At 40.7% G+C, this 14,856-nt stretch overlaps 1 protein-coding gene across 5 annotated transcripts in view; it reads right to left on the bottom strand.

Moving 5' to 3' along the window:
* UPF2 (UPF2 regulator of nonsense mediated mRNA decay) overlaps positions 1–14,856 on the bottom strand; it is a 132,867-nt gene that overhangs the window by 60,158 nt on the left and 57,853 nt on the right. For all 5 annotated transcript variants that reach the window (XM_073328768.2, XM_073328763.2, XM_073328766.2 and 2 more), the window contains 2 exons: positions 2,776–2,961; positions 447–650 (listed from right to left, as the gene is read on the bottom strand). In XM_073328768.2, the coding sequence (XP_073184869.1) occupies positions 447–650; positions 2,776–2,961 (390 nt within the window). The remainder of the gene's footprint in view (positions 1–446; positions 651–2,775; positions 2,962–14,856) is intronic.

The raw sequence follows: 14,856 nt of genomic DNA, 5'->3' as shown, positions 1-14,856 counted from the left end.
ATCATAAAGGTTTGAATGAAGTCCAGTCCTGTATTATTTAAAAGAAAGTTTCTGTAATTTACTTTGGGGGGGGGGGGTTTATCTAGAAAAAGCTTTCGATAACTATGAGGTCTATCAAATTATGGACTTCCAAAGAAAATGATATGAAAATCCATGGCTTCAGATATTTAAACACGAGACTAGAAAAGCATTATACATAGTGCACAGGGAACAATCTTACCACGGCAAGGGGACAAAGTAGGTACCGCAATAACCCTCTCTCATTTTTATTCTGACTTTATGATTGACCTTAAAGAAAGCAGCAGGCACGTAGGTACAAAAGTAATCAATCAAGCAATGAAAAATATTTTCCATTACCTCTATTTCTATTTTTAAATTGTATTTAGAAAGGTTTTATTTTAATTTTTCTGATGAACAAGTGAATGAACTTATAATATATTTTTTACCTCCATGCCTAGGCGAATATCCTCTAGCACTCCATCCACGACATGAATTCCAACGTCCTCTTGGTAAAGCACCAACCCTGCTAAGAGGTTAGCTACACAGTGAATACTATTGTATTTCACATTCCAAATGTTGATCATACAACATATAACATAATCTTTCACTTCAGAGTCCTGCCAGGGCAATTTGCGCATCTGTCTCAGGACCTAAACAAGATTTGTAAAACACAATTAACAATTCAGTAGGCAAAGTTGGGTAGATGCATGTGTAAATGAAACCTGTTATATCTTGTAGTCATTACAAATGCCACCCACAAATAGTATCTGTGGCCTCTTTCTAAAGAAACACCCCCACCTATTCAGAAGTGGATTCATGTGTTATGCAAATGAAGTAAATCTAATGGATATATATCCCAAGCCATGGATACCTAATCTAAATCCTACTCCAAGAGAAGACAGGTGGTCCTCTCCAGCTTGTCATTTATCGAGGCGCTCTCAACAGTTCAGGAAGCCAGTAAGAAATCACATGACTGGGAGTAGAAAGATCTAGAACAACTATCACACTACAAACCACAAGACCATCTTCTTCTGAAAGGCTCGGATTGCAGGAAGCACCATTTCATAGTGAAGCTGCCACTTTATCCCCTTTTCCGTAAAATCCACGGAAATTAGCTGATACTTGTAATGGGACTCAGAAGAGCAGAACTATAATATTGGAACGGCATTGAAAAAATACTAAGATTAAAACAAAATTCTACACTTCTCTTGAACAAAGTAAACCGAGTCACAACTTAAGTAAAGGTGATCTGAAAGCAAACATGAACCTTAACATCTAAGCTACACACAGAAATTTTTTTAATGGAGATAGTTAAGACTACAGAATAAAAACAAGGAGTCTAATATACCCTGAACTTTTAGGGCTAGATTCTCAACTGGCATAAACTGGTGGAGTTCCATTGCTGCTAACAAAGCTCCACCAATTTACACCAGCTACGGATCTGATCCTTAAATTTATATACGTGTTATTTATTTTGCCTAGTACTATTAAAAACATAAAGCGAGACAGAAACTCAGACCACTTATTAAAAGGTATGGAATACATTTGGTCTGACCTAATACAAACATTGTGCAGGATGGAAACACCTCTCCCAGATGCTTTGGTACCATATTCACTCAGCACTGGATGTCTAACACAATGGTTCTCAACCAGGGGTAAATGTACCCCTGGGGGTACACAGAGGTCTTCCATGGAGTACATCAACTCATTTAGATATCAGCCTAGTTTTACAACAGGCTACACAAAAAGCACTAAGAAAAATCTATACAAATTAAAATTTCATAAAGACAATGTCTTATTTATACAGCTCTATATACTATACACTGTTGGAGAAAAACACAGTTCTCACTTTCAGGTTGGGTGCAGCTATCTACTTCCACAACACTGAAATGGAAGTATAATATGTACATTCCAGCTGATTTTATAATGATATGGTAAAAATGAGAAAGTAAGCAATTGTTCAGTAATAGTGTGCTGTGACACTTGCATTTTTATGTCCGATTTTGTAAGCAAGTTGTTTTTAAGCGAGGTGAAATTTGGGGTACATAAGATAAATCAGATGTCTGAAAGGTGTACAGTAATCTGGAAAGGTTGAGAACCAATGGTCTAACAGACATCCAAGGTTATATCCCAGAGATACTGTAGACTCTCCCTGCACATGTCTTAGAATAAGACTGGTGTACCTTTAGAGTTTGAGAGCCTCACCCCCCAGTGTGACCTGATGAGAAATCACAAAGTGTTCTTTTCTGGGACTTGCATATTCTCAGACCTACTCCTCTTCTCTTCCTGGAAGACTAAAATCAAGGCTGGAGCTCTACCTGGACATCCCCATTGACTCACCTTAAAATATCTTGCCTTGTTAGCATGCACATGCCTCTGATTTTAATAGCTCAGACAGTGTGCCCATCTTTAATATAATCCTGATCAAGGCATAGCAGAAGCAGTTTCTCCTCTCCTGGGAGTAGTAAACATTAATCTCAACCCTGCCCTCAGACACTTGCTGTGTTCCAACTTTCTTGGATCCTTCAGAACAAATGTCAGATCTGGAGAATTCAAAACCTCTTCCCATCTTTTCAACCTCAATCATTTACATGGGTCAAGCAGAAGCCTTCTTTCCCAGCATTAGTTAACTACATCCTTTCACTCTCAGGTTCTAAATGAGTACCTATAATTATTGTTCTTGTAATAAATAATTTAAGAAAATATAAAAAAGGAAGAGTTGCATCATGTCACAAGTACTGCCATCTACAACATCAAGATTTCACATGGATTCACCTTCTCAGTGGTGACCTTGGAGAGATCCTTGTAAAGAAGCTTACGAATATACTCCTGCAGAGGTGGGCGTTTCTTTCTCACAGTTTTTTCAGCAGGAGGGGGATTACAGTAGTAGTATGCATTCTCCACCATTGTGACATACCGTGCGTCGAGATGCATTGCTTGTTTCTTTCTCATCATTTGTTCCTAGAAACAAATAAAACGTATCAGGTGAAAAATGTTTCTCATTAAGCTACTAAAGTTCCCTCAAACCAAAAGTCTTCATAGTGTAACTGATGGGTGGCTGGAGGCAGAGTGCAGAGAAACAAATTACAAGTATGTTGCTTGTGATGGTGGGGGGCAGAGCTCAACAGCCTAGGGCTAATTTCCAGTTTATGTCTTATGTTCCTAAAGCTCATGCTTCAGGGTTTTGGCTGACAACTGGGAGAGGCCAGGAAGAGATTATTTTCTCCGCAATGTTTTCTGGGAGGTTTTTAAAATCTCCTTCCTCAGAAGCATCAGGGATGGCCAAAACTGGAGATGGGACATGGGGCTGGGTGGGCTAGGGCTCTGGGATGGCACTGAGCATTCTCGCACTCTCAGGTGCTTGGCTGGCTGGCTCTTGCTCACACTCTCAGGGTCTAACTGATCACCATAATACGTCGGGTCAAAAAGGAATTTGCTCCTAGGTCAGACTGGCAAGTACCTTGGGGTTTTTCCGCCTTCCTCTGTAGCGTGTAGGCATGGGTCATATGCCAGGACTATCTGAGTATTTCTAATTCAATCAATTCCTTGCCACTGGAGGGCCCTCAAGCACTGGTGCACCTCAGTCCCTCCTAGTTTCTGCCTGTGGCACATAAATCTAGTTGCCTGTGGGCCTCATTTACTTTGGACTCATTTCCGTTGTTGGGTTCAGTGTGCAGGTGCTGGGTGATGTCGATGGCCTATGATATACGGGAGGTCAGACTAGATGATCAGTGGTCCCTTAAACTATAGGACTATGACTATTTTTTTTTTGCAGCCTTCTTAAAAACGCAGGTGAAAGCTTGAAATTAAGTAGTTTGTTCCGTATGACCATCGTAAAGCTCATTTATTTTCATTTATGTTTCTCCAGGGATCACATGAAGAAGATTTAAGAGACATTTAAGTTTTATCTTAATGAAACCTAAAAAGCTCCTATTTATTCATATTATGATTCTACTTAATAAGTTTTTCAGCTATTAAACATAAATCCTGTGTTCGTGCTGTGATTAGCACAATGGAGCCCTGGTCTATGATTAAGGCCCCTAGGTATGACAGTAATACAAATAAAAAATAATGCATTGAAATATTTAAATTAGCACAGTCAATCAATAAAGACTTCTTACACACTTTTTACAACATGGTGAGAATCAGCAAAAATTACACTGGAATTCCATATTTACTTTTTTTCAGTGGTATTACCTCTGATATTTATATTTCCCATGGTATACTCCAGTGTTGGCAGCTAGATTTTGGGACAACAAGATAATAGATCGCAAACAGAATACCACAGTAAACGACTATTTCAGGAAAAATGAGAACAGGGGTCAGAGGCTGAAACCTGCTATACACATATACACATCAAAATACAAGAACACAAGCAGTTCTAAATTGGTGCATTCCACAATTAAAAATATTGAGATTTAATTGAATTTTATCATACAATATTTAAAACAAAATGATATAAAATCACACCAAGGTTATCACAGGCTCCACATAGTCTGAACAACTCTGGAGCTGTTATCCTAAAGGGATCACCTAACTTTAGAGGTTACGTATTAAGAAGCCAAATAAGAATCAATCATACCATTTAAGGATGTATCTAAATCTTAGCTTGTCTATGCATAGTAACCTAGAGCATCAAATCTAGCTATCATCAGAACTCAGGTTTCCAGTACTTTTTCATTCCCACATGCAAAAGTTGTTCATGAAGCCAAAGTGGTCTACTCAAAACTAAGAATAGTTAACATTCTTTCATTGTAGTCTTGCCCTCTAATCAGAAAAGTCTAGAAGGAGGTTGAAGATCTTGAGAGCAATAGCAATAGGTAATGCAGTCCAATATCCATCTAGAGAGAGTCTTTTTTAAGAGATTGAGGATCCCTTAGATCTGTCAGCAATAGAAAAAAATAGTCTGGGAGACTTCCTGAAGGGCTTAGTCCTATCCAAATATAAGGCTAACGATCTCCTGCATCGAGCGTGTGTAATGTCACCTTCCTTTTGTCCCAGTGTGGTTTCAGAAAGAAAACTGGGAAGCGGATAAGCTAGTTTATATGGAAGTCCAAAGATATTTTCAGTAGGAACCGTGGGTGTGGTCATAGTGTAATCTTGTCTTTGAAAAAGACTAACGGGTGAGGGTAACCCATTAGAGCCCCTATCTCTCCTATACTTCGAGCAGAAGTAATGGCTGCTAGAAATGCGGTTTTCCTAGAGAGGTACAGAAGTGAGTAGGTGGCCATGGGTTCAAAGGGAGATCTGGTTAGCCACTTGAGGACAAAGTTGAGGTCCCATGTCAGTACAGGACATCTGATTTGTGGGAAGAGGTTACCCAGGCCCTTGAGAAACCTTCTTTTGTAAGGTGAGTGAAAAGAGAACAACAGTCTATCTTATGATGGAAGGCAGTGATGGCTGCAAGATGCACCTTTACAGAGTTTAGAGATAATCCTGATTTTTTTAGTTCAAGGATGACAAGTGATAGTGCAGAGAATGTAGGAGTAATGTGCCTCAAGTCACACCGGAGTTGGAATCTCTTCCACTTTTGAATATAAGTGTGACGAGTAGTTTGCTTCCTTCTATTCAACAGCACCGCCTTTCAATCCTTGGAGTGGGTCATTTCCAAGCCTTTGAACCATCAAGGAGCCATGCTTTGAGCCAGAGAACCTGCAGATTGGGTTGATGGACCTGGCCAGCATCCTGAGAGAGGAAGCGAGGAATAGGCTCAAGAACAAATCACCAGTAGAATAAGGTATGTAAACCATGTCTGACGTGGTGTCATGGGAGCTATGAGGATAACTGTGGCTCTCTCTCTATTTTTTTTTTTTTTTTAAATCTTGAGCTGGACTGTGGATATTAGAGGAATCGGTGGAAAGGCATACAAGAGATCTGTGTTCCATTGTAGAAGAAAGGCGTCTCTGAGAAAGTGATAACCCACGCTGGGCCTGGAGCAGAACTGGGAGCACTTCTTGTTTCTGGCTGTGGCAAATAACTTTATCTTTGGGACTCCCCAATGTAGAAATATGCTGTGGCGAATGGAGGGATTTATTTCCCATTCATGATCCTGGGAGAAATTCCTGCTGAGAGTGTCTGCTGTAGCGTTTTGTATGCCTGGGACATAAGCTGTTGAGATGTTGATTTGGTGGCGAATGCACCAATTTGAGAGTTTCACTGCTTCGACACAAAGGGAAAATGATCTTGCTCCTCCCTGGCACTTTATGTAAAACGTACAAGAGATGTCTGTCAATCTTTATATGCTTGCCCCGATCAGTGGTAAGAAATATGTACAGGCTTTTCTGACTGCTCTGAGTTCTAGTAAGTTGATACGTAGTGTGGACTTGAGTGGGGACCATTTGGCTTGAACAATGTGCGTGTCCAGGTGGACTCCTCATCCCAATAGGGATACGTCTGTTGTGATTATTAAAATTAGGGATGACTGAGTGAAGGGAACTGCTGCACAGACATTGTGACTGTCTTTCTACCAGTCAAGGGAGTTGCTGGCAGAAGTCTCAGGGCTGGCCTGGATTGTTGGGAATAAGTTGACTAAGGTGTTGAACCTGCGTGAGGGAAGGATAGTGTTAGCCTCTACTGCATCTATATAGGCTCCTATGAATTCCAGATGCTGTACTGGAGTTAATATGGTTTTTTGGATGTTTAATTGTAGCCCCAGCTGAAGAAATAGGTCCGTGGTCTTTTGTGGGGCCGTCAAAGCTTCAAAGGAGTGTGCTTTGAGCAGGCAATTCTCTAGATGTGGGAATATCGTAATTCCTTGTTTGCACCACTACCACAGAAAGGACTTTTGAGAACACTCTGGTGCAGACGATAGTCCGAATGGGAGCACCTTGTATTGAAAGTGATCCTGTCCCTGAATGAATCACAGAAACCTTCTGGGATGGATGGATTGCAATATGAAGATAAGCATCTTGTAGGTCAAGGTCTGAGAACCAGTCCCGTTGGTCCGAGATGGAATTATTTGTCCAAGAGTAACTATTTTGAAGTGCTATATCTTTACAAATTTGTTGAGTGAATCCCTTCTATGTTGAGTTGGAACTGGTTCTATAGCACCTAGGTTCAGAGAGAGTGTTTCCTGAGGTACAAGATGCTTGTGAGAAGGATGCCTGAGATGGTCAGGGAGGGGGGAATGGGCAAGTGGGAGGGAGGTAAAATGGATCAAATACCCTGTGGAGATGATCTCCAATACTCACTTGTCTGTGGTTATACATTTCTAGTTGACGAAAAAGAGTAAGGTGGTCACCGAAGCAGGGGAGTTGTTCGGGTTGTTGCCACAAACAAATATGAAGGTGGTAATTTGGGGTCTCAACCACCATGTCAAAATTGGTGTTTAGATGTAGATGGGTGTGAAGTTGATGATTGTGGGGCAGCTGGTCTCCTCTTTGGTAGACGTTGTCTTCTTGGTTGGGGCTCATAATGCCTCTGAGGAGGAAGAAACAAAGTAAACCAGGATCTCTGTCCCATGGGGGATTTACCATATCTTCTTTTTTGTGCAGGTGTGTAAATTCCCAGAAAGCACAAAGCAGCTCTAGCATCTTTTAGTGTGTGAAGGGATTCATCCATTTTCTCTGCAAATAACTTTGATCCCTTAAATGGAAGGTCCTCCACAGTAAACTGGACTTCTCTTGGAAAGTCAGAAAGGTGAATCCAGGAAGCCCTCCACATGACCCATTGCTGTGGAGATGGGGCAGGTGGCTGTGTCAGCGGTGTCTAGAGAGGCCTGCAAAGATGTCCTTGAGAGATGTTGACCTTCGGCAATATTTTCCTGAAACTGCTCCCTCTGATCAACTGGAAGATGGCCAATGAAAGCGTTTAGTTTGGAATAATTGACATGATTTTATTTTGCAATAAGAGCTTGGTAATTGGCGATCCTATATTGCAGGGTTGCCGATTAATATGATTTTCACCCAAATAAAGCAAGACGTTTCAAGTCCTTGTCATACAGTGTCGATTTACTGTAGTGCTGTCTACCACATTCGTTTACAGCGTCAGTGACAAGGGAGTTTGGGATGGGTGTGAAAATAAAAAGTCCAAGTCTTTAGAGGGAACATAGTATTTTTTGTCCACTCTCTTATATGAAGGTGGTATCGTGGCCAGTGTCTGCCATAGAACCTTTGCTGGGTCCAGCAAGGCCTCATGAATGGCAAGTGCAAAGTGGGCAGATGAGGAAGTGTGCAGGATGTCAAGCACCTTGTGGTGCAACTCCTTAACCTCTTCCAGAGGAATTGGTAAAGAATCCACTACCCTCTTGATAAGGTCTTGAAATTGTTTGAAGTTGTCGGCCAGCGTTGGTGGGGGAGGCATAACAGCTTCATCAGGAGAGGATGAAGAGATGTTAAATCGTGGGAGTAATCTTTTTGTCTAGTCTTGCTTCTTGTTCCTCAAAGGTCTCCTCTTGTGGATCAGACAGAAGCTCTAGAAGATTGCCTTCTCCTACCACAATGGGAAACCCTAGGGGTCTTTGAGAATTGGTGTCTATAGACTGCCCATGGGTCCTAGTAAGGCCACCAAGGTGGTGCAAAGGGTATGGTTAGGGGCACCCAAGGGTGTGCCAAAAGGTCCCGTGCCAAAAGTGAAATCCCTGCAAGCTGCATGGAAACTTTTTAATGACACCATAATAGAGATTCAATTTAAATGCATTAATGCAAATTAAAAAACATAGGACGAGGATAAAAAAATGCCATCGTGGCTAAACAACAAAGTGAAAGGAGCAGTTAGAGGCAAAAAGGCATCCTTTAAAAAGTGGAAGTTAAATCCTATTGAGGAAAACAAAAAGGAGCATAAACTCTGGCAAGTGAGGTGTAAAAATATAATTGGGAAGGCCAAAAAAGAATTTGAAGAGCAACTAGCCAAAGACTCAAAAAGTAACAGCAAAACATTTTTTTAAGTACATCAGAAGCAGGAAGCCTGCTAAACAACCAGTGGGGCCACTGGACGATAGAGTTGCTAAAGGAGCACTCAGTGAAGATATGGCCATTGCTGAGAAACTAAATGAATTCTTTGCATAGGTTTGTGAGGATGTGAGGAAGATTCTCAAATCTGAGCCATTCTTTTTAGGTGACAAATCGAAGGAACTGTCTCAGATTGAGGTGACGGAGGAGATTTTGGAACAAACTGATAAAATAAACAGTAATTGTCACCAGTAATAGACACCACGGCCAGACGGTATTCACCCAAGAGTTCTGAAGGAACTCAAATGTGAAATTGCAGAACTACTAAACTGTGGTATGTAACCTATCATTTAAATCAGCTTCTGTGCCAGATGACTGGAGGATAGGCTAATGTGACGCTAATTTTTAAAAAAGGCTCCAGAGTAATCCTGGCACAGGCCAGTAAACCTAACTTCAGTACCAGGCGAACTGGTTGAAACTACTTAAAACAGAATTATCGGACACTTAGATGAACATAATTTCTTGGGGAAGAGTTAACATGGTTTTTGTAAAGGGAGATTGTGCCTCACCAATCTACTAGAATTCTTTGAAGGGGTCAACAAGCATGTGGGCAGGGGTGAACAAGTGGATATACTAGGTTTAGACTTTCAGAAAGCCTTTGACAAGGTCCCTCACCAAAAGCTCCTAAGCAAAGTAAGCAGTTATGGGATAAGAGGGAAGGTCCTTTCATGAATTAGTAACTGGTTAAAAGATAGGAAACAAAGGGTAGGAATAAATGGTCAGTTTTCAGAATGGAGAGAAATAAATAGTGGTGTGCCCCAGGAGTCTGTACTGGGACCAATATTCTTCAACATATTCATAAATAGGGCCCTACCAAATTCACAGGACATTTTGGTACTGCCCACCATTCCGGTACAGCAGAAATTTTGCTTTCCTTGGGACTTGCTGGTTTAAGAAACGCCTGAGTTGCCCTTGCTTGTCACTGACAGGTTCTTAGTACCAATCACATCTCATTCCCCGGATGTGTGTGCTGTACTGATGGAGTCTCCCACAGCATCCATAACTGCTCCACCTCTGCCAAAGGAGGAGGAGGACGATGACAACAATTTCTCTTCACTCTCTGTTGAAGGCTCTCCATTCCACTACCAGGGAACAAGCCAGCCAGAGACCTCTGCAGAACCAGTTTACTGCCACTAGAGACACGGCCCACCCTGTTGGTATGGTTGATTTTGTATCCCTGCCCATCCTGGCTAATAGCCATTGATGGACCTACCCTACATGAACTTATCTCGTTCTTTTTTGAACCCTGTTATAGTCTTGGCCTTCACAACATCCTCTGGCAAAGAGTTCCACAGGTTGACTGTGTGTTGTGTGAAGAAATACTTCCTTTTGTTTGTTTTAAACCTGCTGCCTATTAATTTCATTTGGTGACCCCTAGTTCTTGTGTTATGAGAAGGAGTAAATAACACTTCCTTATTTACTTTCTCCACACCAGTCATGATTTTATAGACCTCAATCATATCCCCCCTTACTTGTCTCTTTTCCAAGCTGAAAAGTCCCAATCTCATTAATCTCTCCTCATACAGAAGCTGTTCCATACCCATCATCATTTTTGTTCCACTTTTCTGAACCTTTTCCAATTCCAATATATCTTTTTTGAGTTGGAGTGACCACATCTGCACACAGCAATCAAGAGGTGGGTGTACCATGGATTTATATAGCACCAATATGATATTTTCTGTTTTATTATCTATCCCTTTCTTAATGATTCCCAACATTCTGTTTGCTTTTTTGACTGCTGCTACATTGAGTGGATGCTTCCAGAGAACTATCCACAATGATTCCAAGATCTCTTTCTTGAGTGGTAACATCTAATTTAGACCCCATCATTTTATATTATAGTTAGGATTATGTTTCCCAATATGTATTACTTTGCATTTATCAACATTTATCACATTAATTCTCATTGCAAGTAGGCATTGTTACCATTTTACTTGTGGGGAAACAGACAGGGATGCCCACAGAGGAAGTGTCAGAGCTGAAATCAGGGAGGATGTGAAAAACTACCTAATTTCAAAACATACCAACAATAAGTCAGATACCAAAGAATAGGAATACTGGTGTCAGTGCTAGAGCTATAAGAGTATTTTATATCAGCTGAGAAGTCTCTTTACATATATGCACGATATAGACCCATTTTTAGAGAGGAGTATGGTAAGAGCACAGGTCTGGGAACCAGGAGCTCCTGAACTCTGATTTCAGCTCCAACGTCCTCTGTGGACATCCCTGACTGTTTTCCCACAAGTAAAATGCTGACAATGCCTACTTGCAATGTAGGCGTAAAATGAGAATTAATGTTACAATGGAGCCTTCAGGTTTTTCATTTTGAAGTGCAACTAAATTAAAAATAAATAAATAAATAAAAATTTAAACTAAATTAAAAAAATAGAACAGTGGTACCATCACCGGATGTGCATAAAGTACTCCTGGAGGCACTCTGCACCAAAAAATTAAAAATCCTCTCCAGAGCCAAGCTGTGAGCCCCCGTCCTTGCCCAGACACCTGTCCCCCCTTCCCACCCAGAGCCCTGGGATCCAAGAGGGAGAAAACAGCCTGATGCTCCATCCCAGCCTTGCACAGTTTCCTGCATGCCGCCCTCTCCTTCCCTCAGGGCACGCTGGGAACTGCAGCTGCCAGGAACCCTCTAATGCCCTCTCCCTCCCCCCAGCAGTGACTTGCATGTGCAAGCTGGGTTCTGCCAGATCCAGTGGGCCCTAGTGATGGCTAGCAGCACTGCAGACCATTTTTGTGGGGGAAATGAAATTTTATGTGCATATTAATTTCTGCAAAATTATGCATTGCGCAGTGGCACAGAATTCCTCCAGGAGTAATGAAGGGCACGCAAAGCGCTTAAGCACATGTTAAACACTGAACATGAACATTTCTCTGGGACTATTCATGTGCTTAAAATTAAGTATATGTTAAAGTCCTTTGCTGGATCAGCTTCATAACAAGCATATGAAATCGTGTAATCATATTATAGCCATGATCTCCCCTTTCTTCTTTCCTTCACCATCTCCGCCCCACTTTGTTGCACTCACTTTTTGCATCACATCTAAAATTAATTTACAAACTTCTTTGATCAAGGACTGAGCTATAGTAAAGTGCCTAACATGCTTTTGGTGCTGTATGAACAACAATTAGAAAGGAAGCAAGGTCTAGTTGCTAAAGTACAGGAGGAGTAAGAAGATATATATTCTACTCCTGGTTCTGTCACAGACTTCCTGAATTACTGCAAGTAAAATTCACCCTCTGTGCCAGCCAGTTTCCGTATCTGTAAATAGGTAACTATGACTCACCTACCCCACAGAGGCACTGTATAGCTTAATTTAGAGGTGTTTTTATAACACCTGGATATCACTAAGGTTAGAAGGGGACATAGAAGATAAAAAGTATTACAACTGTCCAATAACTAAAGACCTTTTCTTCAAAACCATGATTATCTGGAGACATATTTTCTAATACATCTTACTGAAAAACAAGATCAGAAAGGCACAACATGTGGATTTATTTTTTTCTTAGCATGTTATCCATTACCAGAAGTGTATGCATTTAATAAAAAGTGTTCGTTTTCTTCACAGCCCAAAATACTAAATCATAAGTTATTTCCATAGCAACAAATTCTGTGTTACACTTCACATCAGGAGGAGATACCAAGTTGAGAAGAAAGCTTTATAAAAATACAAATTATCCTCCCTAATACAGAAAAAAACACAGAAAATGCTAGCCCAAGCATATATCGTGATATAAAATGTTCTCATTTTTTAAGTTTCCTCCTTTATGAAAACTCATCTCATAATCTGTAAAATAATATATAGCAGTTCTGCTGATAATACAAGCCCCTAGCAGCACTACAAGAAGCAGAAAGTGGCAGTTTGGGATTTATCCGGATTAAAAAAAACTGAGTTCAGATGGATATTTGAGGAATTTCTTTATGTAAAATATAAAATAATGAAACCAAATGGGCAATAATAACTAAAATACATTTGATTTTCTTTCACTTTGAAATCAGAATTTTCTTGCACATCAACACAAAGGATTGTATAGACTTTGATGTGAAGGCAAGTACAATTATGACATAAATGAGCTACAAAACAGACATCATACTATGAACATTTATCACATTAATTCTCATTGCAAGTAGGTTATAAGAGCACACAACAAACACAACCAATATATATCAAAGGCAATTTTGACTTATTTTTTTTTCATTTTTGTTAATCCTTTGCCATAAGATGAGACTCTACAATATTTCATCTCCAGAGATAGCTCCACAGTGTCAGTTGAGCCCAGAATGAGCTACTACATGAGAAACAAGTTTAGGTCTCAAGCCTTGACCTGTCAATTCCAGACCCTATAGTACCCTCTGTAATGATCCCATGGCCTATTAGTGGGCAATTCTGATCAAATCTTTTCTAGCCTTCTGCTGGTCACTGTGACACAGAGCCTTGGAAGGGAGTGCAAATTAAAGAAAAAGGATTTTTAGGACTCAAAACATTCTCCCTGGGAAAGAAAAAAAAGAAGTCCATTATCTTAATCATAGAATCATAGACTATCAGGGTTGGAAGGGACCTCAGGAGGTCATCTAGTCCAACTCCCTGCTCAAAGCAGGACCAATCCCCAACTAAATCATCCCAGCCAGGGCTTTCTCAAGCCTGACGTAAAAACTTCTAAGGAAGGAGATTCCACCACCTCCCTAGGTAACGCACTCCTGAAATTCCAGTGTTTCACGATCATCCTAGTGAAAAAGTTTTTCCTAATATCCAACCTAAACCTCCCCCACTGCAACTTGAGATCATTACTCCTTGTTCTGTCATCTGCTACCACTGAGACCAGTCTAGATCCAGCCGCTTTGGAACCCCCTTTCAGGTAGTTGAAAGCAACTATCAAATCCCCCCTCATTCTTCTTTTCCGCAGACTAAACAATCCTATTGTAACACCGACAGACCCTGTCTGTCAGCGGGCAGGACTGAACCAGGGACCTCTGGAGCTTAGTGCATGAGCCTCTACAGCATGAGCTAAAAGCCAACTGACTGTTAGCTACTGTGGTAAAGCAGACTCATTTAACTCTAAGTGGCCTCGCTGCCACTAGATGGGACAGAATGCCACACCCAGGAGGTGTGTTGGTTTCATTATCACTATTCAGATTTTTTTTAATCTAGTCCTATGATTTCCAAGAACTTGCTCTCATTTCAATTTTCCATCTGGATCCTTGCATGGGGTTGGTAGGAAATGATCCAGTTAGTTGCAACATGACTGCCAATCATTGTAAGGACACAGCTAGTTGGAGACCTTATTACAAAATTTATGCTCCGCAAGGAAAGCTTAAGGTTAAAAAATATCCAGCAGAACTCAGCAGACCACAATTCTACATATTAGATACTGCTAAAGCTTTAAACCTGATTAGATTTTCCCTTGGGGCGGCCCCAAATTATTTGCTCTGATAGTAATCCTTTCACAGTTCACCTTTACTGCTAACATAAGCCTACAATCCAATTTGTATAATACTATTTAAGTAAAAAATTGGATTTTTGTGTTTACTGTAAGGCAGTACTGGAGCTTGTAGTCTAGAGTAGTCTGTAGTACTAAAGCATCTACTTAATCTGCTATATTTCCAATTCATGAGGTGTTTCAAATGCTTCTCTGCCATCTGCAACTTCCTACAGCAAGGCCCCCCTGTGTACAACAAGGGAAAATTACTCACCTGCAATTCTGAGCAGATTTTAACCACGTTTTCTGAAATGGTGAACATGGGTTGTCCTTGGCAATGCTTACAGTGATATCACATTCAGTACTGATACAGCACGTGTTACCAGTGGGAACAGCTAACAATGGGGAATTTTTGTAGCACAGACAAGGACCAAAGGTGAGCAGTCAAAAACGAACCTTGGGTAGAAGGTGTATTTTA

This window comes from Lepidochelys kempii, chromosome 1 (genome assembly GCF_965140285.1).
Source record: "Lepidochelys kempii isolate rLepKem1 chromosome 1, rLepKem1.hap1, whole genome shotgun sequence".
Lineage (NCBI taxonomy): Eukaryota > Metazoa > Chordata > Testudines > Cheloniidae > Lepidochelys > Lepidochelys kempii.
The sequence above is the reverse complement of the archived record's forward strand: the minus strand, read 5'-3'. Positions and strand labels throughout refer to the sequence as shown.